Below are 27,623 nucleotides of genomic sequence, written 5' to 3' on the forward strand. Positions count from 1 at the left end.
TAAGTCTAAATCACTTTCTCGTGCTTTTTTGGAACCGTTATTGTAGCAGAGCTCAAAGGGCATTCAGGTGACTAATGATAACATTGCACTAGCAATGGTCATCCTCATTGATCAATGGTCAACTCATTGCTAGTGCGTACTTTACTCATTGATCAAGGCAACAGTTCATCGTCATCACTATAGAAATGCAGACCACCACCACATTCTGTCAATGTTTCCATTGTGAAGGGAACTGCTATGCTGAGTGAATCAAGTGGTTGAAAGTGCTTTGTTACCTTTCAATTGATTATTTTATCATGATCTATGATTATTTAGTCATGATTCAGTCAATGAACTCTCGAACACTCCCATGCCATGCTTTTATCTCATCTCATTGGATTTAGTATAAAAAGCCTACTGTTCTACCAGCCACTGACAGATCACTCAGATCACTGCTGTTGGAGAGAGAGGATTGTGTTTGTGGACGAAAGACCATTTTCTATCTCTGTTCCAGGATTATTCTCAAGCCTCCCCAAGAATCAAAATGAGCATGGTATGTTTGACTGCCTTGAGGTTTTTTTAAACATTTGTTTTACATTATTGTACTCGGAACCTTAAAACTGCAATAATAATGTTTTTCAGGTATTTAAATTGAAGAATGTGGCCCTGAAACCTGGAGATCAGCTGAAAGTGAAGGGACTGATTTTACATGATGCTAACAGGTAAACCTATGTACCATTCAAATAGCCCACTGTACACATTGAGAAATGATTCACTCTCAGGACTTTTAAGTGAGAAAATGTTACTCTTCAAAAAGGATTGCGGTTTGAAGCAGCAATGGTAATATGTAAATCATGAGCCATGTACAATTTACAATTTACAATTTAGGCATTTAGCAGACGCTCTTAATCCAGAGCGATTTACATTAGGAAAGGACAAACGCATGGGAATACATCACATATATAAAATGCATTTATCATGAAACATGCGTAAGCTAAGAACGTAACTAGAACATATCTATATAATGACACTATACATATATACTATACTATGCTATAAATATGTACTATGATGTGCTATGACTGCATACGATGCAATTATTGTATAAATTACAAGACTATTTGTGAGTTAATAAAAACTCGAAACAATTAAGTATTATTACTGTACCATCCTAGTGTATAGATGTATCTAATTATTGGTTGATGTTGACCTATTGACTGTCACCACTCCTTAAAAGGAAAAAATACACTTGGAACTCCTCACACTGATTGATGAAGGCTGGATAGCCGAAACATCTGTTTCGTACTATGACAGAAAATACAAATAATTGAAATATTACTCTTGGCATTGTGTGCGATCCATCACCTCTGTTTTTCTACAACACAACCTAATTCCTCATTCCAAAAACGTGCACGACTTGACACTTTCTTAATTGACACAATATATTCAGGTTCCGCATTGACCTGGGCAGGGATGCAAATGACCTGGCGCTGCACTTTAACCCTCGTTTCAACGATGACGAGGACGAATCCATTGTGTGTAACTCAAAGCTGGAAGGTTGCTGGGGTAGTGAGGAGAGGCAACACAACCCTCTACAGAGGGGCTCTGAAGTGAAGGTGAGCCATTACAACAAGCAATACAATTCTGCAAAGATGCTCTTCAAGTTCAATCTAGAGAAACCTTTCATAACTTTAACCCATTTTGGGCGGGAACCCCTTTTGGTGTTAGCATTATGTTATGCTTTAGCTATTGAAAAATAGCAGATCTACAAGCTCATAGCGCGCCACCGAGTGGCGCGCTACGAGCTTGTAGGTCTGCTATTTTAACTCAAAGATGGAAGGTTGCTGGGGTAGTGAGGAGAGGCAACACAACCCTCTACAGAGGGGCTCTGAAGTGAAGGTGAGGCAAACGTTATGGATACACAGTAAATAAAAACCAGGCTGAAGCTCGGAGGGAACCGGGCTTTTGCAGTGGCAGCTCCCAAAGCTCTGGAATGAGCTGCACATTTAAAGACAAGCCCCCACCCTTCAGGTGTTTAACCCATTTAGACCCGAGTTAAAAACATTCACTTACGATTTTTCAAAAATAGCAGACCTACAAGCTCGTAGCGCGCCACTCGGTGGCGCGCTATGAGCTTGTAGATCTGCTATTTTTCAATAGCTAAATTATAACATAATGTTTAAAACACCAAAAGGGGTTCCCACCCAGAATGGGTTAAATCACGCCTCAAGACGTATCTTTATTCTTTGGCATTTCCAAGCATAGTATGAGCTGTTTCTGATGTTGAAAGTGACACTGTGTTTGTTTTTTAAATTAAGTTTTTTATTATTTTATTGTAAAGCACTTTGGTACAACTTTGTTGTTATTTAAATGTGCTATATAAATAAAGATGGTATGGTATGGTAAATGGTGATGGAAAAATAGTGTTTTCACAAAATAAAGTGGTTATATAAAGGCCTATCTTTCCAAATGCTGTATGTATCTTTTCATAGTTCTTGGACTACAAAGTTTGCATCACATCATTTGTCTTTCTTCTAGATTGTCGTGAAGCTGACTGGAGAGATGTTTACAGTGGAGCTTCCTGGTGGAGAGGAAGTTCACTTCTGCAACCGTGACACCAGGGACGTCATGAGCTACGTCAGCATTAGTGGAGACTTCAGACTCAAATCTTTTAAAATCTACTGACATTTCTTGGATCCTTCTAAAGTCCCAATGCCCCATTGATTGGATAGACCTAGGATAGGAAAAATGGGAAAAAAAACCTGTATGTCTACATGTGAAAGGGCTCGAGGCATGTGCAATACTGTGGCTGTCTTGGTTTGCTTTCCTTTTTGCTTGCTTTTCTTTTGTTTTGATTCTTACGATATGGTGTGGATGATGGCGTAGATGAACTGGAGGACCGCCCTGTCCCCTGTCCCAATGTTTCTTTGTTTTGTCTGCCTGTCAGTTTGGTAAAGTATGTCTTTTGTAAAGGTTTGTAAAGTATGTAACTGTACGTGGAAAAGAAAAACAATAAAAATATTAAAACGAGAAAATCTGCTTGGATAAATAACTACTGTGAACCATGTTAAAGCCCACTGATCAACTGAAGTGTCAACATGAATCAACTGTGATTTGTATTATTATAATGATTGACAAAGTGAGATTATTTATTTACCAATCTAAATATATTACTTTCCTTTTTTTGATATTGGAAAGTTGCATTCAAATAAACTACATTTGTTAAACCCTTCACATGTGCTTCACATTTACAGAGAAGAAGAAACAACTAGAAAAAGTGCCCTTCTGGGCACAGGTCTCCACCAGGAGGATAGGACTGTGTGAGATGTTTGGCAAAATGTTTAGTAGTAATATAAACATGTTTGCCTTGTATGGCAATTGGATGATTTGAGGCATTTTGTTCCAATCAACCTGTTTTGCAAAAATCAACCTGTTGGTGGCGCTATAACAGGCCAATGTGAAAAGGGTGTGATATATTCCTCAGCCTAGTAAGAAAATGTGTGAAAGATTTCACGTAAATTGCATGCTGTGTTCATGATTTGAGGCTTTTGTTCAAAACGGGGCAATCTTGCAAACTGTGAAAGGCAATTATAGCCAATTAGGGTGGAATATGAAATATCGGACAGATCCGACTTGAGCACATGACCATAGAGATACTGTGTAACGATTTGTGAGATTTTTGGACAGAATCTGGAGGAGTAATATCCAAAAATGTGTTTTCCAAAAGTCGGCCTCCTGGTGGCGCTATAAAAGGCAGATGCGGAAAATGCAGGTCAAAGGTTTGTCCTTGGCCTCTAGGGAGTGTGCATGCAACGTTTCACGCAGATCGGTGCAGTTTTAGGTAACAAATGTGAAAAGCTGCCTCATGGTGGCGCTATAACAGGCCGTTCTGGAAAATGCGGGGCAGAGGTTCATCGTTGGCATCTAGGGAGTGTGTGTGCAAAGTTTGGCATCGACCGGGTTAACGGTGCCGGAGATTAGCTGGTAACGGACGGACGGAAGGACACACGGACGGACACACACACGGACGGACGGACACACACACGGACGGAGTGCAAAACATACTCTCTCACCATGCCTTCGGCCTGGTGGAGACAATAATTTATAGATATTATTGACACTAAATATTAATTATGACTGTGGTGAGTCGTGACAGTGTGAAAACACTGATATTCGAACCGGTATACTGTAACTTTAGCATTGTGTTTTCCACAGCCTAGAGAAGTTATACATTTGCAACAATGAAGTATGACATAATAAGCATCATTATCAAAACCACCATTTTATTATACCAGTACTACTGTATGTTTTAGACATAAAGTAGACTAAAATACATATTTTAGTAATATTCCAAGATATTTTATAAACAGTCATGTGCACTGTTTTGCAAATATGTTAAACTTACATGTATACATGATAGAAATCAAATCATTCTTCTGAAAAACAAATAAACCAAAAATATTCAACCTGGTTGTCTTCATAGTTTTTGTAAATATACCTTCATTACTCACATGAGACAATTTCCTCTAATTAGAGGGTAGCCATTACTAACCTGACTCCGCCAGATGGGGCAGCAGAGAGTACACTACTCTCTGCTGCCCCATCTGGCGGAGTCAGGTTAAGCCATTACAACAAGCAATACAATTCTGCAAAGATGTTCTTCAAGTTCGATCTAGAGAAACCTTTCATAACTTTAACCCATTTTGGGCGGGAACCCCTTTTGGTGTTAGCATTATGTTATGCTTTAGCTATTGAAAAATAGCAGATCTACAAGCTCATAGTGAAAAATCGAAGAACGAAGAACGATTTTCAGTGTTCTCATCCTGCAATAAACACTGTGGGAACATCCATCCATCCATCTTTAACCGCTTATCCGTAGTCGGGTCGTGGGGGCAACAGCTCCACCAGAGTGCTCCAGACTTCCCTCTCCAGAGCAACATTAGTGACTTCCTCCTGGGGGATTCCGAGACGTTCCAAGGCCAGTGAGTCGATGTGTTTCCTCCAACTGCGCCTTGGTCTGCCCCGGGTTCTCCTCCCAGTGGGACGTGCGTCGAGGACCTCCCTAGAGAGGCATCCTAACCAGATGCCCGAACCACCTCAGCTGACTGTGGGAACATCATGTTTCAATCTGTGTTAATGGCATAGTGTGTGAGTCATTGTTAATGACATGTCTTGGACAAATAATACAATGTTGGTAAGTTTCAAATGTAAGTTTGATGAAGTCTGAAAGAGCTTTTTGTTAGTTTTTACCTGTAAAATTGTGTTAATAAAAATAAGACATCTCTAACTCGAGGGACCAAGAACCCTATACAGTGAATGGTTCTTATGGTTTTACTGTGCTTATCACGGTTAGTTTGCCTTTCGCCTTCATTGTCTCTAGACTTTGATCTCTTCCTCCTCAGAGAAGGTATAAGTTGTTTTTTGGCTGCGAGTGAAAGCAGGTGCAATGGTGTCCTTGGCCTGACTCCTCCCCTGTGTGAAGGTCCCGCACCCATAGTGCCGTGACAGCATGTCCGCTGCCCTCTGAAACCTTTCCGCCTCCATCACTGGTTCCACTACTGGAGGTGACCCCATGGAGGCATCTGGTGTCTTCATGGACGCCCTGTCTTCGTCTTGCGAGCTACAAGAGCGCTCTCTGTTATGTATGCTCCCTCTTAATGACACGCTTCCCCCAGCGGTGTCGGGTGAACTCATTCCAGGGCTGTCCTCAACCGTCTCAGTGATGGAGGTCCTCTCCTCGTCGTCGCCCAACTCCTCCATCTCTCCCTCGGCCTGGCTGTGATGATTGAACATCTGAAGGCAGCTGTGGTCGTTGATTAGGCTCAGCAACTCGCTCATGAGGGAGGGGCCGAGGTCCACCGTGAACGAGGAGAAGGAGTCGGCGCGCGTCAGCGTAATGTCCCCGTTGTCCAGACAGGAACCACGGGGGGCGTCTCCGTCCTGAAACTGTCTGTCGAGGCGGGAGAGTCTGGGAAGAGTTACAAAACCAGACTGCAGACCTGCACACAGTCAAAGAGGGAAAGAGACATTGGTCAAAGACATCCCGATCCCGGCAACGTTTGCTGTGTGTCACTAAAGGCACAACAAAAAATAAAGACATGACATATGGATCAGTGGTAAACAACATCCTAGATATTCAAGGGAGGACGGGGCGGGTGTTGTGTTGTCTAACCTCAATGTGTCGTCATGGCGTCAGGCCCAAACAAAGACAAAGTGATGAGTGATTTGTTTGTTGTTTGTTTGTCGTATTTTATTTCTCGCATGCTGTCTGTATTGTAACAGTAATTTGGAAATGTTTCTATTTTGTTGTACAGTTTCACAAATTTGACCAGTAAAGCTTATTACTTGTCTACGCATTCTCTGTGGAGTTTGTTGGGAAAATGTTTAGCTGGTGGGCTATAGCAGGGGTTCTCAACCTTTTTGGCCGGGGACCCCCGGAAATGCTTTGACAATGTCTCTGGACCCCCGCCCCGCCCCCTCCCGACCCCCAATATAAATTGACTGCTACAATAACCTTAACCCATTTTGGGCGGGAACCCCTTTTGGTGTTTTAAGCATTATGTTATAATTTAGCTATTGAAAAATAGCAGATCTACAAGCTCATAGCGCGCCACCGAGTGGCGCGCTAGGAGCTTGTAGGTCTGCTATTTTTGAAAAATCGTGAAAATAAAATTTAAAAAATCTTTTTTTTTTCTTTTTTTTTTAAATAATTTGGGGACCCCCTAAAATAATTTGGCGACCCCCCGAGGGGTCGCGACCCACGGGTTGAGAACCCCTGGCCTAATGCATGTCAAACTGGGGGTCCTTGAAATGAAAACGGTTGAGAATCACTAGAGCCGTGAAAATGTTCCCTTATGGGGGTCCTTGGCATATCATTTCTAATGGGGGTCCGCTGGCTTATGAGTGTCAATTTGGGGGTCCTTGGCATGAAAAAGTTTGAGAACCACGCACTGGCCTACACAGCAGTAGCCTACTGCAGTTTAACGGTTCCACCACAAGGTGGCAGTAACAGCCCGGTGGTGTTTTCCATCCATGCCACCATTCTAACCCACTCACATTCCAGAGTGCCATGACTTCACTGGCTCTGAATGCTCCCTGTGGGGACAGGCTGAGCTTTTATGACTTCTGGACAGTCCCATGGTGGCTCTGAATGCTCCCTGTGGGGACAGGCTGAGCTTTTATGACTTCTGGACAGTCCCATGGTGGTTTTGAAAGGAGGAGTTATAAAAAAAAAAAAAGAGGGGAACATTAACCCATTTTGCCCTGAGATCAGATTCTAAAAATGTCTTCTACATCCTGACAGTTTTCTGAAAAAGCTATGTTTCTATGTCAGTCGTTCTTCGATTTTTCAAAAATAGCAGACCTACAAGCTCGTAGCGCGCCACTCGGTGGCGCACTATGAGCTTGTAGATATGCTATTTTTCAATATTTTTCAATAGCTAAAGCCCAGAATGGATTAACAGAGAAATAAAAGAAAACCGTAAAAGGGGAAAAGAAATGGTCTTGGCTAAAAGGAAGAACAAACAAGAGCTCGTTGGGCATACAAATTCCAAGTGAGAACTGGTTAGAGACAATAATGTAGACTTGTAGAGCAACAATTTAATATATTAGAGGGCCAATTGGCTTCAGAGCCTAGGGTCGGCAAGAAACAAATGTTAATTTAACAATGAAATGAATGAAACAGTGGGTAAAATAAGCCACTTTTCTTTGGTGGTAGATTTAGATTCTTGTGTCATCAACTGACAAACTATTCACGTGTTATAACTGCTCATGAAGAAGAGGTTTCCGACAAAGAGTTTCAATCAACTCCCTCAACTCACTGCTCACTCTGTCACTAGACACCAGTGGTGGACAAAGTACCGGTACTCAACTCCATCATTGAGTCCTGGACAAATATTACTCAACTACATGACTTAGTGTGCAAGTTGTTCTGTCAACTTCATACTTGAGTTAAAGTACTGGACTAGTTTGCTTTAAAAAAAATACTTTATTCAAAACTATTGTAGGCCTACTACAGAAAAGTACACGTTCTTTTCAATTTCAATGTATTGCTGTTTGCTGTATAGGCTATTGACATTTAGACATGTTTCCAGACAATTCAAATACATGTAATAAAATAGTGAGAATATACGACGCGTTGTGAGCTTGTAGTTCTGCTATTTTCACTAAGTACTATCCCAAAAAAAACAAATGCTCAAGCAAAGTACATATCTCAAATATTTTATTTAAGTACAGTGCTGAAGTAAATGTACTTTGTGCACGGTCCACCACTGTGTGTCACGGTGTCACCCCCCAACCCACTGCTGTGCCCTCACCCCACTGCTCTCACTTTGGGGGAATTCTTTCTGAGTTGGGTAATGAATTCAGAGACGGAAGGAAGGGGGAATTCCAGATGACCCACATGCCGTAATGAAACTCTACGATATGCTCCACATACTGTACACACACACATGCACGCACGCACGCACGCACGCACGCACACACACACACACACACACACACACACACACACACACACACACACACACACACACACACACACACACACACACGCTTCTGTCCCGTAAGCACTGATTGGTTAGCGACCTATAATGAATGGTGTGTTTATACAATGCAGTCAAGCAAGCACGTAGATGACAGGAAATGCCCTCTAAGTATCTTCCTCTGCCAGGTGTGCATGTTCTTGTTTATAGACCTAATTGTGAACAGGTGTTGCCTATAGCTACGTTACTCTGTTTGTTGGTTGCCTCGGAGGGAAGATGTCGAAGGGAGGTCACACTCCCTCTCTGCGTGCGAATGTTTGTGGTGTGGTGTGGTGGTGGTGGTGTGTGTGTGTGAGAGAGAGAGAGAGAGAGAGAGAGAGAGAGAGAGAGAGAGAGAAACCGCCCACCCCCTTTTCTCCTCACTGTATTTTTTTCTTTTCCCTTTTTACCTCCCTTATGATGAATTCCTGTTCTGTTCTTTGACTATATATAGAAGTGTCTATTTGTACGTCTCTAAATGTTTTGATGAATTGAACAAGGTGGACCCTCTTGTAAACAAGTGTAATGCTTAATTGGGTCGTCCACTCACAGTTAACAGTATTGAGTTTGTGCTTGAAATGTACTGTAATTCTGCAAACTGTTAATAAATATTTCAATCAATCAATCAAGTGTGTGTGTGTGTGTGTGTGTGTGTGAGAGAGAGAGAGAGAGAGAGAGAGAGAGAGCATATTTGTTCGCATAATGTGCGGTATGGTACATGCACATGAATGTGTGTGCCTGTACAGTATCATATTGAACATAGAGAGGAGAAAGGGTAGGTAGAAGCTCCCTCTTTGTACAAAGGGAATATTTATGTCACAGTTTGCTGTAGTTCATTTGACTTTCATGCTGAATTTCAGCACCATATTAGTGCCACGTACCAACATCACCCTCATGCTGAAACTTGTTTTTGTTGAGGTGTGCGAAAGAAAGAATAACAACCTGGCATATTTGTGCTGTTTTAGTCCACACATGCAGTGGCGTGCACAGATAGACACTAGGGGGCGCTAGAGCACCACCTGCCCTTGACCTCTGGAATGTGCCCATAAAAAAATAAAAATATTTTGTTTTGTACAGTGTAGGCCTACAGTATGTGGACCATGGTGACATTGATCAATTCTTGATACAAAAAAGCTTCTAATATATGTGACTAAATTTGACTGAGGGACTGCCATTGGATTTTTTTGAATTTTCGTTTTTTCACGTCATATGAAAGCAGGGAATCATAGCTTCAAATTGACATATTGGTTGTTCAGTTTGACCCACCAGTTTTGGAGATATGGCTTATAGAGTAATGTCTTGCAGAAAACAGCGAGTTGAGAAAACAGGCTTGAAAGGTTCACTTCTGTGGTCAAACATTACACCTAGCTACATGTTTAAGCATTTATTTCATATTTACATGTCGATTTCAGCTCTGACATTTATTTCAGACATGCTCTAGTATGTGAAGAGTCTGCCTGTGCTATAAACTCATTTAAAAAAAAATAAAAAAAGATTTTTCTCCTCTGGTGAAAAGCTGTAATTTGCGCGATGGCAGGCTCTCAGTCAAATCTGGTCACATATTATTTATGCCCCAAAATCTATCAATCTCACACTATTAACCCATTTTGGGCGGGAACCCCTTTTGGTGTTAGCATTATGTTATGCTTTAGCCATTGAAAAATAGCAGATCTACAAGCTCATAGCGCGCCACCGAGTGGCACGCTACGAGCTTGTAGGTCTGCTATTTTTTTTAAATGACTTACGACTGACATAGAAACATAGCTTTTTCAGAAAACTGTCAGGATGTAAAAGACATTTTTAGAATCTGATCTCAGGTCAAAATGGGGTTAAGGCAACCGGCCGGTTCCACGCGCTGCACAAAGTGCCCTTGAGCACCTGCCCCTCTAAATGTCTGTGCACGCCACTGCACACAATGCACACTATCCATGGCTGTTGCTAAAATCCCATATCCCCAGATTGGGTCTTTATAAGAGGGGCTATAATGAGTAATGAGTGTCAACCTTAAAGTATATAGTTCATTGAAGACTTCAATTCATGGAGACTTTTTGTTTTGTTTTTTTGTCGCATTCCTGATTCCATGACCGGTGGAGTTTCCTACTCTCTCAAATGGTAAATGGTAAATGGTGCATTTATATAGCGCCTTTATCCAAGGCGCTTTACATAGATGCAAGCCATGCAAGGCACCAACCAGCACATCAGGAGCAATTTGGGGTTCAGTGTCTTGCCCAAGGACACTTCGACATGTAGACAGGAGGAGCCGGGATTCGAACAGCCGACCCATGGATCATTGGACGACCTGCTCTACCTCTTGAGCCACAGTCGCCCGTCAAATAAGTCTCCTATACCGTCATCGAATTATTCGCTCATGATATAGCCTCGGAAACCCAGACGTTTTTATTTCCAAGGAGAAAAAAAAATGATATGACCTCCCTCTCCATGAATTCAAGGCTTCATGGAGTGTGTAATTGATAGAAAATAAGAACCTCTTTTAAGGGTGTGTTATGAGAAATAAGCACATTTATCATTTAGCACACGTGACCGGCTCTTGGTTTGCACATTTTTGACATACAGACAAACAGCATGGCTAATATGCATGGTCACAGCTACAGCAATAAGCCATTAAGTGTGTTTGTTTTGTTTTTAGGCTTGGCCTTAAAGTTGCTGCAAGCTTTCTCAACATGAATTAGTATAACACGCTATTAGTGTTAGCTTTATGTTTAAGCATGGGGTTTGGGTTGGGGGCTTGGGTGTATTTTTCCCTGAAGGTCAACTGTTGGGACACAATACTTTCTTAAGATTTTCTTTTATGAAATAATAGTGATGGGTAATCACAGAGATATTATGCTCTCTGTCATCATCTGTTTTCTCACCATACGTGTAGAAGGAGTCATCGGTGGAGCTGACAGAACTGGGAAACAGCGCCCTCTGTGAGCAGCCGTTGGGAGAGTCTATGTTGAGCTGAGGCAGGGAGATGGCATTCTTGATAATGGGCGAGATGGGCGGCGGCGGGGGCGACAGGTCACGGGAGCCCCTCCTCCTCGGTCGCGGTTCTGGGGTTTTGCGTACAGTCCGAAAGTTGCGTGTGAAAAACCCAGTGGTCTTGGAGCTGTTTGCCGAGTCTGGGCTTCCTGGCTCCCCGCCTTTGCCCCCATGGTTGCTAAGGAACGAGGTGTCACCAAACACCTCCCCGCCGCGGCCGACGTGCATGGTGTGCCGGAAGTCACCCATGGGTGGGCTGATCATGTCCACAGAGAGGTCGCTCTTGAACCGCCGCTTTCCCTGAGAGCCGGACACGAGGCCCTTTATCCCTGGCATCTTTCCCAGACTCATGGTGGCAAAACAAACAAAACAAACAGAAACTAGAAGCCGTGATATCCCTCTTGTTTCAATTCAGGATGTCGGAATTCCAGTTCACTAGTCCAAGTTTGAGTTCCAGTACAAGATCCACTGTGAAGAGAGAAGAAAATTAGAACTTTGAGAGGCTGGATAGCAAAGGGCCGATTCATACTCCTATTTTACCGCTGTTTCGGCGCTGTAGTGCCGAAATGATTTCGGCTCGTCAGAAATTTTCAGTAGCACCGAAGAGCCGACTTTAGGACAGTACCCGCCCCCCCCCCCGAACCTCAAATGACGTCACATTGTAGGCTCTACAGAGCCGAACCGACTTTTATTCGGCTCTAAAATAGGAGGATGAATCGGCCCAAAGACAGAATATACAAATATTCTATACAAATCTGTTGAGACAATGTTTATAATCCTTTCTCTGCAGGGCAGTGATTCTACCCATGTTTGTAGTCAGTCAAGTCGCTCTTTTTCTATCGCTTTTAGTTCTCCTTTCTCTGTCTTTCTTTGTTTGCGCCCCTTTCCCCACCAACAATACGTCTCTTAGAAAAGCTGAAGACTTCATGCCTAGGTTGACGAGAGCACAGAAACAACTCTTCTCATATGGTCTGATTACAGCAAAAAAACTAATTTTGACGCACTGGAAAAAGGAGGAGGCTCCTGCATTTAAGCATTGGCTAAATGAAATGACTAGTACCCTTCATCTTGAGAGAATAAGGTATTTCCTGAGAAACAGGGAGAAACAATTTGATAAGGTTTGGCTGCCCCTTGTCCATTACTTGAGTAGAAACAATTCATAGACAGGATACCACTGATGTGGTTGACTGTACGACATTTTCTTTCAGATGTTTTCCATTTTTCAAATTACTATTTTATTCTATAGTATGCGGTGTCACTGAGCATGGGTGGGAGGGTTGAGGGTTTTCTTTCTCTTTTTTCTTTCATTTTTTGTTTTCTATAAAAGAAAAATGTAATTCATATCACAATGTTTAATCTACAACAATTTATAATCTGTTCTCAATAAAAACCTATTTGACAAAAAAAAGAAAAGCTGAAACGTCAGAGAGAAACCTCTCGTCTCCTTCACAGCAGCAGCTTTTCAACCATGTGAATTTAAAAAGCGGATAAATTACAAGGTCATATCTCAAGGCTTCCTCTGGTCACCACAACTCATGTGGGTGGAGGAGAGCTCGGGATTGACTGGGTGTATTTTTGACGTTTTGGTTTGTGAACGCCAGCCCAGTACCAAAATACATGAAGTTGTGGCTTTAAATGTATTGAGATGAGATGTGATCCCAGAGCGTAGGAACTCAATTGTGCTCAACCCTTTGTAAACCGCCCCAAACAACACACAAGCATGTGTACACACGCACACACGCACGCACACACGTGAGTGCACAGTGCACACACACACAAAACTTTTTGATTATATGTCTTTTTGGAAGTGGATGACAGCTCAATTGTTTTAATTGTTAGTCTTTCATTTGTGACACTAAAACCATTCAGATATCATTTCCTCTCCATTGACCAGCCCACACCTGACCACGTCTCAATTTGAATCAGTCAACACAGAATTATGTATACGTAGCCTACAACCGTACACATGCATCTCCTCTTTCTTACCAGTTTATATCACAGTATAATTTGACTTCCCTTAAATGTTATTTGAGCTGGTGGTGGCTCAAGCAGTTAGTGTGACTAGGCCAAAACGTGATTTCATGGGTTTAAATTTGGCACATTATATACTTGCTCTCAACCTGCTCTTTCCTGTCTCTGTTTATGCTGTAAAGCAGGAATGCATTCAAATGACCTTTAAAAAGTGATTTTTACATTTCCACCAACGCAATTGGCCTATTTTGGGCGGGAACCCCTTTTGGTGTTTTAAAGCATTTTGTTACACTTTAGCTATTGAAAAATAGCAGATCTACAAGCTCATAGTGCGGCACCGAGTGCCGCGCTACGAGCTTGTAGATCTGCTATTTTTTAAAAATCGTAAAAAATGCGGCACAAATCTTTGAATATATATTCTTTTAGAGCGAACGTTTTTTTCAGGCCTAAATGGGTTAAAGAGAATGACAAACAAGTCGTTAACCTGGGTTTGTGAAGTACAATAATGTACTACCTGGTTACACCATAGAGTATATAAAGGATAGAGACCGAACTGGAGCACTAGCCCCGCCCCCAAGCTATTCATTTCGATGAAGACTGCCGGAAGTACCTCCTCCGGACCTCAAATTTGAGGTCCGGGGTGACGTATGGGTGACGTAGGGAGTGATGGTCCTACGTGTCCGTGCACGGGTCCGCCTGCAGTCCTTCCTCTTACCACTAGGGCCCAGAGCTTCAACGTTGGAGCGCCTCACTGGCCCCTTGGGTTACACCAGCAGCCCAGCTATATGAGCCTGTTTACACACCGTTTACTGCCAGCCCACCCGTCTAGACACTAATCACTACAGTGGAGCTTTTTTATGAGAGCCTTGTAAAAACCCAAAATAAATGTTTCTATCTTCTTCTTTTTTTAACTTCCCTGAAACTAGGATTTCTGGCATTCTAATTGGCATAGTCTATATTGTAGGTGTGATGTATTCACGTATGGCAACATAACATTAGACTGGACTATAGTATGCCAGCTTTTATAACCTGCCAACTCAAAGCACCTTTTGAAGGTTATAATAAAATATAAGTACATTTTGTAAAGCAAATCTAATTTGTGTTTTCTCCACTCACCACTACTGTAGTTACAGGGTAGATGACCTTACACTTTCATTAGTACTGCAATTTTTGTTCTTTGTTTTGTGGGGGGGTTAATCAAAACTGTCACTTAGTTCTGATCCTTATACAGTACACCGTACAGTACTAAAACACAGTAATATGAGCATAATGCCTCACTTTCATTTACCAATGAATGTTTACGAGGCTTATCTAATGTTTCTGTTTTTACCTGCCCTGATTCTTCTGTTAACTGCATCGAAAGTCTTAACCATTCAAACAGGGAAAGCATCTGTGTCATTATTTTATACTTTGGCTATTCAAACAATAGCATCGCGGGTTCGAGTCCCGATCCCGATGACCTTTGCTGCGGGTCTACCCCCCGATCTCTTTCCCCCTTTCCTGTCAAACTACTGTTAATCTGTCAATATTAACAGTAGTTAACAGTTCTTAATGGGTCATACGTGATGCTGTAATTCAGGATGCACACACAGAACAACACAGTATAGATAGTACCTGTATAATATAATACAGTACCATATGTTCAATCTGTCACTTACTGGCAGTGAGTCAGTGTAAAGTAAGCGTGGTCTGGGCTGGGCCTCTCTCCCTCAGCCCCCCCAACGGTCTGGGCTGGGCCTCTCTCCCTCAGCCCCCCAACGGTCTGGGCTGGGCCTCTCTCCCTCAGCCCCCCAACGGTCTGGGCTGGGCCTCTCTCCCTCAGCCCCCCAACGGTCTGGGCTGGGCCTCTCTCCCTCAGCCCCCCAACGGTCTGGGCTGAGCCTCTCTCCCTCAGCCCCCCAACGGTCTGGGCTGGGCCTCTCTCCCTCAGCCCCCCAACGGTCTGGGCTGGGCCTCTCTCCCTCAGCCCCCCAACGGTCTGGGCTGAGCCTCTCTCCCTCAGCCCCCCAACGGTCAGCAAGTGTGCAGAGGGGGAGGGCTGGTCTGCAGGCGTCTTCTGCTAATGAGATTTATCCATGTGTGGTACCGCACCGCCAATACTATTGTATAGTCCACCACTACAGTTCAGTTCAGTAGTCCAAGAGTCACCAGGATGCCAGTTCCTTTGGGAGGTAATGAAAACACACACACACACACACAGCGGAAGAGTGGGGCTTCTTTACATTACTTTGCTTTACTTTGAGGCAATGAAGTGAAGTGCTGTAATCTGAGTGACCGTTTTTGTCTGCATTGCCTTGGAGAAAAAGCAGGGCTCCTCCTGGATTGGACGTGTGCTGGATTAGCTCCTTAATCTCTTCTGTCTTCAGTTGCTTCTCTTTAAGGCTAGCTAGGCCTACTCCTCATCCCTCTTGCCTTCTTCAATCCACTTACTGCAGCTCTGCTGACATCCAGGTAGGGGGCGCTTCTGTGTTCTCATTCACTTCACTTCAGGCCAGCTAAATGAACTGTGGAGAGAGAGAGAGAGGAAGAGAAGAGGGAGGGAGAGGTTTACAATCATGTGTTGTGTATTGGAACCACATCATGTAATATTCCATATTGTTTAATGTTTATACTGTTGCAGTATTATATGCAGTATACTGTGCATAGTGATGACTGCATGGTACTCTGGACTTGTGACTTGTGTCTGTGGAGACACCACGTGCAGGGCCATAGTGATCAATGGGACACTGTGTTGACATCCTATAGAAATTAGAAATGGTCACCTGTTCAGTATGATGTTTAGAATCTGCGTGCACGTGCTCACACACCACGCACACTGTTTTGTACAATACATACACAGGCGTACGCATAGGCTACGAAACTCCATAAACTTGGTCTCCCAGAGACAGGGAGAGCTAGAGCTAGAGACACAGAGACAGGGGGAGCGAGAGCTAGAGACACAGAGACAGGGGGAGCGAGAGCTAGAGACACAGAGACAGGGGGAGCGAGAGCTAGAGACACAGAGACAGGGGGAGCGAGAGCTAGAGACACAGAGACAGGGGGAGCGAGAGCTAGAGACACAGAGACAGGGGGAGCGAGAGCTAGAGACACAGAGACAGGGGGAGCGAGAGCAAGAGAGACGGAGACAGAGGCAGAGAGGCATGAGATCAAGATCGGGCACTGCGGGACAGCACCGCTGGTGTGAGGTTCAGCTCGGCAGGATGACTAGCACTGCTGGAGTGGACTGAACATGAATTTGGTAACTAAGCTTTTGTCTTTAATAAAATGATACAGAAATAAGGGCATGCCTGGTCTCCTCCATTCATTTATACAACGAGGCTTTTATAGAACACTCCATAGGCTACACATGCAAGGCAGCCAATCAGTTCTGCAATATGTTTCGGACTGATGCTGCTGACGGTGGTCAGTTTTTTCCTCTGTTTTGCATGTCAAGACTGCATGTCAATCGGCAGGTACACTAGCCTGCCCCATGCAGCTAGTGTGATCATCTTTGCGCCCGCCCCCTCCTCCTCCCCTCCTCGATAGAACACAGTGGAGAACTCCAAATTTGGAGCGACACCCTCTGCACTGTTATTGGTTAGCGAAATACAAGGTTCACTCCCACTCATGTCTATGTCACATTTCCTGGCTCCTTCGCCCAGGCTTTTTGTTTTTTTGTTTTTGAGTGGTGCAACCACTCCAAGGAACAGCAATGTCCGTGTCCGTGTGACACCTATGTGACTCGTGTTAACCTATGTTTGTGTGTTTTTAACAAAACACCTGAGGTCGCCGAGGCTAATTGGCACTCGGCAGGTTAGAAAACATTCTAGTTGTTTAATTTTGTATGTGTCTGTAAACTCTGTATATACTGTATGTTTTTGTGAAGCATTGAGTTTACTTATGAACTCATACTTCATACTTATTGAATGAAATGCGTCATAATAAACAAAATTACCTGACTATAAAGCCCAAACCACACCAAAGGGTCGGGTTGGGACAAAAAGTTTTAAACGAATAAACCACAACAATGCAACTCATTGAGTTGCAATGGGTTGCATTGGTGTGGTCTACCTTAAAAACTGTTTTGTCCCAACCTGACCCTTTGGTGTGGTTTGGCCGTTAGTCATTCAATAAAATACAAGCAACTGTAAGTTTATTTTCTTGTTTATTGAATTTGACTTATTATCTCCTTATTGTTCTTATAATAACTTTATTTAATGTTAATTTGAACTGTGTTCATTTCTCTGCTTCGTATAAATAATATCTGTTTAAGCACAACAGTTACCAAAGATTACCATTTCCAAGTCAGGCATTTTAGTAATCTTAATCACATAGGTGGCAGTATTTGCATGTTATGATCTACCCTAGCTTAGGTGGTTCGGGAATCTGGTTAGGATGCCTCCTTGAGGCACGTCCCACTGGAAGGAGACCCCAGGGCAGACCAAGGATAAGATGGAGGGGTTACTAATGTTGCTCTGGAGAGGGAAGTCTGGAGCTCTTTGGTGGAGCTGTTGCCCCCACGGCCCGACTACGGATAAGCGGTTGAAGATGGATGGATGGATGGATTTGCCCTAAAAGAAGATCCATCCATATAAAAGAACGTAAGTCCTGTTTGATGAGTGCATAATTGTGTAAAGCAGGTGGTCTCTGTGTTAACAGAACAGCCATAGCTCTCTCTCAGCATAACAACACGATAAATCCATAATGTTTTGAGTTCTCAGTTTCTCACTATACTTCCTGAGGTAATGCTTATCTGTTTTCCTGGAACTATTCTTCCTGTCTGCTGCAGTGTCTGCTGAGGGGTGCAGGAGCACCTAGCTATACTGCATTTAAAGCACGTGACCTGATCCTGAGTCTGACTCTCTACCCATCCAGGCTCCAGCCACGGCAGGATTAGAGATTAGAGTCACAACTATGTCATCAGAATCAGAATGACTGCTACAAACTGTGGAGATACTACTGGGCATTGATCTGGCGGTTAGACTGCCTTACCTAGACCTTAATCAGAGCTGAGCTGTTCCAAGATAAATGATTAGAGCATCCTGGAGGCTCAGCCAGTGAACACAATACAGTGCTGCTGCGTATTTGAGAGATGTGGGTTCCTTGAAGTCAGGCAAGGGGTGTTTGTCACACATAATCCCAGTCCATTCTTCCTCACAGCTCCTCACAGTGCTGTCCAATAAAAGCAAAAATGACTTAATGTGTGCGTGTGCGTGCGTGCGTGCGTGCGTGTGTGCGTGCGTGCGTGTGTGTGTGTGTGTTTGTAGTAACTAAGTAAGTAAGTGGCTCCAAAACTACACTATGGAATGAACTGCAGACTCACTCCCAGTCTTCTGCCGTAGTGTGAAAATTCACCTCTTCAGACTCCATCTTAGCTCGCAGCACTCGCCGTAGCCCGTAGCACTTGCACTATTCTCGACGACCTTACAGGCGCATGCAACGGCTAAACTTATGTAATTTAGATAGCATATTAGGTACTGTAGACATAGCACTCTATATAGTGTATAGTTTCATTGCACAGATATTCTACTGTTAGACGGATGTTAGGTTCTTAGCTTGCTTATGATGCTTGATGATTATTTCTATGTATTTGATGTATTGCCATGTTTCTGTAAAACGCTCTGGATTAAGAGCGTCTGCTAAATGCCTAGTAAGTAAGTAACTTACTTAAAGTAAGTAAGTAAGTGACTGACTGACTGACTGACTGACTGACTGACTGACTGACTAAACTAAACAAAGTCTTTCTCCCCCGGTGAACGCACACTTCATTCAGCTGAACTCAGATGCCTTTATGAACAAATAAAGCTAAATAGCAGTGCAGGAATCCACTTCAGGCTCCTCATTAAGTATATGTCCTCATTAGGGACTCACACAGAAGTGCGCAGCTCCATAAACATAGCATAAACATAGCATTTATCCTTAAATTGTACCTGCACACATCCGTAAACAGGGTTTTGGCCGCGAGGCTGTAGCATAGCGTGAGCCAACCCGACTGATTGCAGAGACGGAGACACACACACGCACACACACACACACACACACACACACACACACACACACACACACACACACACACACACACACACACACACACACACACACACACACACACACACACACACACACACACACACACACACACACACGCATGGAGGTCGGAAACTGTAATAGGAACAATGTGCGATAGGAGAAAGTCAGCCGGATGCCATCCATTAATGCCATCTATTAAAAGAATCTGACTCTTGATGGGAAACAGATTTGCACGATTGTTAACTTTGTTAAATGTGTCTGTGTCTTAGACTCTACACTAGCAATGTCTGTCTGTCTGTCTGTCTGTCTGTCTGTCTGTCTGTCTGTCTGTCTGTCTGTCTGTCTGTCTCGTCAGTGCCTTACCCCTTATCCCTAAACTTCTTTGCCTTTTGTACTAATTTGAAAAACATTTTAAAATTGTGAAGAAAAAAAAAAGTAGTCGATCTACATCGACACATTGTGAGCTTGTAGATCGGCTCATTGAACTATTCAAAAATGTTTTTCAAAATAGTAAAAAAGGCAAAGAAGTTTGACGAAAATAGGGCCAATGTGTCTCTTATAGTGTCACATACACGCACGCACACACGCACGCACGCACGCACGCACACACGCACGCACGCACGCACGCACACACACACACACACACACACACTCACACTCACACACACACTCACACCCACATACGTTCCTTGTGTGCATCTTTCTGCCTGTTTCCAGTAAGTAGGTTTAATGTTTTAGTCAAACATCTGGTACCACAGAACCACTAAATTGCAGCAATGGAGCGGTTGAGGGACCGTTCTGTCACAGCAGCTTGCACACACACACACACACACACACACACACACACACACACACACACACACACACACACACACACACACACACACACACACGCACATGCACAGAGCCATGGACACGTTACATGCATGCACTCCTTCTGGCGCTACTGTTGTAACTGTTCCCACTGGACCAGAGAGCCACTTGAAGGAAGGTCTGCCCCATGCATGGAGCACACAGTAGGCCTACTGCAGGTCGAAGGTCGGCCCCATGCATGTAGCACACAGTAGGCCTACTGCAGGTCGAAGGTCGGCCCCATGCATGCAGCACACAGTAGGCCTACTTCAGGTCGAAGGTCTGCCCCATGCATGCAGCACACAGTAGGCCTACTGCAGGTCACACCAACCCTACGCATGTCTCCGAAATACAAGGAAGTAGTCTACTGCTGCAACGTGGCTATAGCACTTCTTGAAAGGCACCATATATAATGTTATGTCAGTCCTTGCATGTGTGTGTGTGTGTGTGTGTGTGTGCGTGCGTGCGTGCGTGCGTGCGTGCGTGCGTGCGTGCGTGCGTGCGTGCGTGCATGTTTTCTGCCCTCTATACATGCCCTTTTTTGCATTTTATAGAGTGTCGCAGTCCCGCCCCCTACCAGGGCCCAGGAAATGATTCCCCGTTCATTTTCCTCATAGACTTTTCAAAAAGTATTTATTTAAAGACCTTTTAAGCCGTCAAGTTGTGACAAATCATGACAACAAACAAAAATGTTTGGGCCGAACAAAGAATTAGAAAGAAGAAAAAAACGGCAGGTTGCAACACTTTTTCTGTTGTTTTTCTTCTTTGTAATTATTTGTTTGGTCCAAAATATTGTGTTTATTGTCATGATTTGTCACGACTCAAGTTGGCTTTGTCCGCGGCGTAACCACCTTTAAATAAATACTTTTTAAAATGTCTATAGGAAAAATGCATTGGGAATCATTTCCTGGGCCTGGCCAAGGAAGCTCCGAGAAGGAAGAGTAGTGGTCACGTGACTGGGCTGCGCCATGACACTTTCATGGACACTTTCATGGGAGCCAAACTCACACCGGAAGTGCAATGAATACGTGGTAGTGAATGGAGCCGGCTGGACCAGCTCATAAATGGAGTTGGAACAACTGAGGATTGGGAGGTTTGGCCAAGCAGAAGACAACCAAGCACAACCCACCTGCCACTGTCAACTCCACCCTCGCCACCCATGCCGACCACTCACCCACCTCCAACCAGCCTGGCCACTCACCCACCTCCAACCAGCCTGGCCACCCATGCCGACCACTCACCCACCTCCAACCAGCCTGGCCACCACTGTCAACTCCACCCTTGCCACCCATGCCGACCACTCACCCACCTCCAACCAGCCTGGCCACTCACCCACCTCCAACCAGCCTGGCCACTCACCCACCTCCAACCAGCCTGGCCACTCACCCACCTCCAACCAGCCTGGCCACTCACCCACCTCTAACCAGCCTGGCCACTCCTACCTCTTAAACGCAAGTTTAAAAAATAGCAGCGTGCTAGTTTCCAGTAACCCTCCCTCCCTTTTCTCTTCTACTCCTATCTTCTCTGCAGGTTCCAGAGGGGGTTTCTACACCATCGCACAGGCTCTCGCCTCGACCCCTAAACCAAAGTATCTGGGTCCACGCCCCCTCAAACCCCCTAATCCCACTGCCGCCCACGTCCCGTGCTCTGACCATCTAAGCACGCTTGCGTGTGGTGATGACCTTAGATGACCAAGCCCGCACCCCCGGTGACATTCGTGCCCCCGACCATGTAAGCCGCAAGCTACACGCTCGCGTGCAGCGATGACCTTAGATGTTCGTGCCGGCACCTCTAATGGCATCCTCCCCCCCCGACCTGACAATCCAAGCCGCATGCTACACGTTCGTGTTGCGTAGTGATGCCTCTGGATGGTCACGCCGGCGCCCCACATGTCATGCGTGCCCTGACCACCTAAGCCGCACACTTCACACTTGCGTGAGGTGGCAACCTTAGACCGGCACCGTTAATGGCCATCTAATGGCCATCTAAGCCGCACGCCGCACGCTTGCGTCACGTGTGGCGATGACCTTAGATGACCATGCTGGCTTCCCCATGTCTTCCATGCCATGGCTGTTTATGTTGCACGTTCCATGCTTCACATGCGACGTGCCCATAAACGACCATATCAATAAACCATCTAAAAGGTTCTTATGTCTGATGCTTGGTCTTTCCTAGTGAACAAACATTATTTATCAACAATTGAGACCTTTGTCATATAATCGGTTCAGGAATATAAAAGAAGACATATCACAGGTTGTTTTCTAATCACTTACTTTTCGATGTGCACAGAGTGCACAGTATATCATTTTATCTGAGGATCTAAACAGCAGCAGGTATCGTTTCTGGCTCCGAAGTATCGCGATATTTGGCTGCCAGACAGGAAACGGTGGGAAGTCTCGCGATACTTGGTGCGTTCAGAAAGGTACTTTGTGCTCTTTAGATCGAAGACACATCGAATAGCAACACAGCAGACAATAATGTTTATGTCTTCTGTCTTCTGTCTTCTGTTATTTTCCATAAGTGATTACTTTACAAAAGGTCTCAATTGTTCATAAATAATGTTTGTTATGAGCTGGTCCAGCCGGCTCCATTCACTGCCATGTATTCATTGCACTTCCGGTGTGAGTTTGGCTCCCATGAAAGTGTCATGGCGAAGCCCAGTCACGTGACCACTTCTCTTCCTTCTCAAAGCTTCCTTGGGCCTGGCGTCGTCGTGAAAGGGGACGGGACTGCGCCGCTCTATTGTAGAGGCATTTGCTTTTCACTCCCTAACCCCTATCCTCCTCTTAATATGCTTTCAAGTCAACAAGTGAACCCACACAAGAGCAAACAACAGTAGATAAGAAGATAATAATTCACTGACTTTCACGTCAGTCATTGCACTGGTTCATTCTTTCAAAAAAAAAAGGCATATACGTTTCAAAAGCAACATTGCAACACAGCCGCAGTTTGAACAATCAAATTAATCTTTTGAGTTTGTTCCCAAAGACTTTTCACCCCTTCAACCTCCCCTCCCTGCCCCTTGTTTGCCACTTTTATAAATTATTTTCTTTTTTTGTTCTGGACTTATGTCAACATAACAAGGGACCAATGATGAGGCTGAGCAACAGTGGAATACAAACAAATGTCCTTTCCATTCAATAGCCCCAATGAACAATGAGTGTGTTATAGCTCTCCATGCAGGCTTCTACCTATAGTAAACATAAATAGAAAGACATGGCTAATGAATAAATCATTAATGTAAAAATGTGTGTTGTATAAAGCTCCTTTGTCAGAGATGTAACAAAAGACAAGGCTGTGACCGCAGGTCTGCCATGACTGACAGAGCTCTGTGAGGCATATTCAGACACAGTTACTCATTACATAGCCTTGATTGACACTTGAACCCCAGTGTCCCTGTTCTGGGCATGTCATAATACAGGCGAAAATACCATTTCTACATCTTGTAGATCTGTTATTTTTTGGTGAAGAGATTTGGGGACCCATAGCCCCCCACCAGTCAACAAAATGTGTAGGGTTTAAGTGGTTAATGCATCATTTAAGGCTAATTATTTCTTCAATGCACGTCTGACAAAACATGTCTATTCAACTTAACCCATTTAGCTATTTAAAAATAGCTCACCGAGTGGCGCGCTACGAGCTTGTAGGTCTGCTATTTTTGAAAAATCGAAGAACGACTGACATAGAAACATAGCTTTTTCAGAAAACTGTCAGGATTTAGAAGACATTTATAGAATCTGATTTCAGGTCAAAATGGGTTAAAGACTGCATGCCAATGCAAAACATGCATGTGAGGGATTATGCTTATGTACAATTTTGTTTATTTCCCAAGCATTTACATTTGAATCGTTTACAGATTACAGTTCACAGTTGACATGCACTAGCTGTGCGTCTATGAGCAACACAATACAAATGTATATTATATATTAGAATTACTGCCATCATTATATCATAATGGATGGTTATTAATTATAATAACATAAGTCTTTTAACTGTACTCTTTCTGCCTTCCTGAATGAGTGTGCATGAGGCAAATGCCACTAAAGGAACAATGCAGCTGTTGTTCATTGGTGTCATGTAACCACAGTAACCAAATAATTGAAATGCTCCCATCAAGTTCACTGGATCCCTGGCTGCACTGTAGTCAGTCTTCTGTCTTCATCTAGTTCACTGGATCCCTGGCTGCACTGGACTCAGTCTTCTGTCTTCATCTCAGACACAAGTTCACTGGATCCCTAGTCCTTGGCTGCACTGGAGTCAGTCTTCAGTCTTCATCTCAGACACAATGGATGTGATTTAATATTATTCCCATAACATTCAGCAACTATAGTGAAGGAGTTCAGAAGACTATAAAAGGTGTTCCAATTTCCAATAATGCACAATCCATTAAGGACACTGGACTAATGTTATACAGACGGTAACAGGTCAGGTCGCACCAATTCCATCTCGCAATTTCACACGGGTCCATTTGGTTCCTTATATATCTCTAATTGAGCTAGGTACCCCCTGGAACCCCCTCAAGTACCCCTAGGGGTCCCCAGACCCCACTTTGGGAACCCATGACATAAATAATATACACAACCAACAGACAACTAATTTAACATTTGGCCCAGACCGCCGAGGGTCAGCCCACCATATGAGCTGGTAGCCTACGTCCTGTGGCCTGCAGTCCACCCCTGGTACAGACCAGGCCTATAATAACCTATGGTACGTCCTGTGGCCTGCAGTCCACCCCTGGTACAGACCAGGCCTATAATAACCTATGGTACGTCCTGTGGCCTGCAGTCCACCCCTGGTACAGACCAGGCCTATAATAACCTATGGTACGTCCTGTGGCCTGCAGTCCACCCCTGGTACAGACCAGGCCTATAATAACCTATGGTACGTCCTGTGGCCTGCAGTCCACCCCTGGTACAGACCAGGCCTATAATAACCTATGGTACGTCCTGTGGCCTGCAGTCCACCCCTGGTACAGACCAGGCCTATAATAACCTATGGTACGTCCTGTGGCCTGCAGTCCACCCCTGGTACAGACCAGGCCTATAATAACCTATGGTACGTCCTGTGGCCTGCAGTCCACCCCTGGTACAGACCAGGCCTATAATAACCTATGGTACGTCCTGTGGCCTGCAGTCCACCCCTGGTACAGACCAGGCCTATAATAACCTATGGTACGTCCTGTGGCCTGCAGTCCACCCCTGGTACAGACCAGGCCTATAATAACCTATGGTACGTCCTGTGGCCTGCAGTCCACCCCTGGTACAGACCAGGCCTATAATAACCTATGGTACGTCCTGTGGCCTGCAGTCCACCCCTGGTACAGACCAGGCCTATAATAACCTATGGTACGTCCTGTGGCCTGCAGTCCACCCCTGGTACAGACCAGGCCTATAATAACCTATGGTACGTCCTGTGGCCTGCAGTCCACCCCTGGTACAGACCAGGCCTATAATAACCTATGGTACGTCCTGTGGCCTGCAGTCCACCCCTGGTACAGACCAGGCCTATAATAACCTATGGTACGTCCTGTGGCCTGCAGTCCACCCCTGGTACAGACCAGGCCTGTAATAACCTATGGTACGTCCTGTGGCCTGCAGTCCACCCCTGGTACAGACCAGGCCTGTAATAACCTATGGTACGTCCTGTGGCCTGCAGTCCACCCCTGGTACAGACCAGGCCTATAATAACCTATGGTACGTCCTGTGGCCTGCAGTCCACCCCTGGTACAGACCAGGCCTATAATAACCTATGGTACGTCCTGTGGCCTGCAGTCCACCCCTGGTACAGACCAGGCCTATAATAACCTATGGTAGGTCCTGTGGCCTGCAGTCCACCCCTGGTACAGACCAGGCCTATAATAACCTATGGTACGTCCTGTGGCCTGCAGTCCACCCCTGGTACAGACCAGGCCTATAATAACCTATGGTAGGTCCTGTGGCCTGCAGTCCACCCCTGGTACAGACCAGGCCTATAATAACCTATAAGCAATGCACAACACATGCATCATGAGGGAATCAACTGGACTGACCTCTAATTGTGAATAATGTACATTATTCATTTGTTTTTGTTACTGTTTTCTGTTTTTGTTTGTTTGTTTGTTTGCTTATTATGTATGTTCTTAATTTTGTAAACAAAAACAATACATTTTTTACTATTTTTTAATAAGCTTTTTGTTTTTGTTTTTATTAATAAGCTATAAGCTTCTGCCGATACCTTTTTGATCAGTTAAAAGAAAAGAAAATCAGATTCTGATGCTAAACTATTCATCATTCAATGTAGGCCTACCATGATGTGGTCTAATATATACAAGTTCAAACAAATCATGGATGCAATCATGCAATTAACTGAGAGCACATCTCATATAATTATGCACGCACGCACACATGGGTTATATGCCTACTATACAGAACGAATAGATATAGGCTATCTTTAATAAACTTAATTGCAATCCATTTCCGTGGGACTAATACTTAAACCCTAAAATAATAATACTAAAATAAGGCTTAGCCTATATATTTTGACCATATTTCGGAAATGCCCAGAGACCCATGAAAGTGGCCGGCTTCCAATCGAGGGTTGGGATAGATAGCGCTGGCACTTTGCTCCACGCGCCTTCAACCCGAAATGTCCAAATCCTTTCTTTTCCACATGTATGCTCCTATAGGCTATAGCCTATAAACTAGGCGCTCTGGTCGCTCAACTCAACGCGACTAAACTAAAATCAAATCTATAAAGTCGTTAGTCGTGTCTGGGGCTTGCAGGCTATAGCCTATCATCAAGTCACATGCATATAAAAGTAGGCAACTTTAGCCTAATTGGCTGATTGGTCTAATGACTCAACTTGACTTCATGCAAACTAGCCTATAGAAAATGCACATTAACCTTACCTTAAAACAGATTTAAAATCGATCTCCGTCGTGAAAATGCAGGAAAACAACTCAAGCCCCACAATCTCTTGTATCATGGGCTTTCTCGGCTTTTGCAGGCTGCTGCTTTTTTACACACTTCACTATAAAGTCCACACATCACCGCAGCAGCGCAGGGATGCAGCGCCACTGAGCACTGCAGAGCTGCTGTCTCACAGACAGCCACTCTGCTTCAGAGGAGGAGGAGGAGGAGGAGGAGGGGTGCAGTGGGCGCTTATTAAAACGTGAGCGACGGAGGATGGAGCCCGCAATGTTGAATCATGGCATGGGATGTATGGCACCCGCCACCCTGACATTTTTAATTCACAGTTTTATATATAGCCTAGATGTAAACAAATATAAATAAACGAATTAATAACAGCAAAACCAACAATAGGCTATA

At 44.2% G+C, this 27,623-nt stretch overlaps 2 protein-coding genes across 2 annotated transcripts; one reads left to right on the forward strand and one right to left on the reverse strand.

Annotated features, from left to right (window-relative positions):
* Positions 1 to 202: 202 nt before the first annotated feature.
* On the forward strand, positions 203 to 2,733 carry LOC306936773 (galectin-1-like). The gene is made up of 4 exons (XM_079520387.1): positions 203 to 532; positions 622 to 701; positions 1,430 to 1,595; positions 2,518 to 2,733. The coding sequence occupies exons 1-4, from the start codon at positions 524 to 526 to the stop codon at positions 2,662 to 2,664; spliced, it is 402 nt and encodes a 133-aa protein (XP_079376513.1). The 5' UTR covers positions 203 to 523; the 3' UTR covers positions 2,665 to 2,733.
* Positions 2,734 to 5,123: 2,390 nt separating this feature from the next.
* Positions 5,124 to 27,331, reverse strand: cdc42ep1b (CDC42 effector protein (Rho GTPase binding) 1b). The gene is made up of 5 exons (XM_079519673.1): positions 27,203 to 27,331; positions 15,444 to 15,958; positions 15,113 to 15,154; positions 11,375 to 11,951; positions 5,124 to 5,978 (listed from the first exon to the last, which is right to left on the reverse strand). The coding sequence occupies exons 4-5, from the start codon at positions 11,832 to 11,834 to the stop codon at positions 5,356 to 5,358; spliced, it is 1,083 nt and encodes a 360-aa protein (XP_079375799.1). The 5' UTR covers positions 11,835 to 11,951; positions 15,113 to 15,154; positions 15,444 to 15,958; positions 27,203 to 27,331; the 3' UTR covers positions 5,124 to 5,355.
* Between the last annotated feature and the right edge of the window lie 292 nt (positions 27,332 to 27,623).

The sequence above is a fragment of the Electrona antarctica genome (assembly GCF_951216825.1).
Source record: "Electrona antarctica genome assembly, chromosome: 14".
NCBI classification, from domain to species: Eukaryota; Metazoa; Chordata; class Actinopteri; order Myctophiformes; family Myctophidae; genus Electrona; species Electrona antarctica.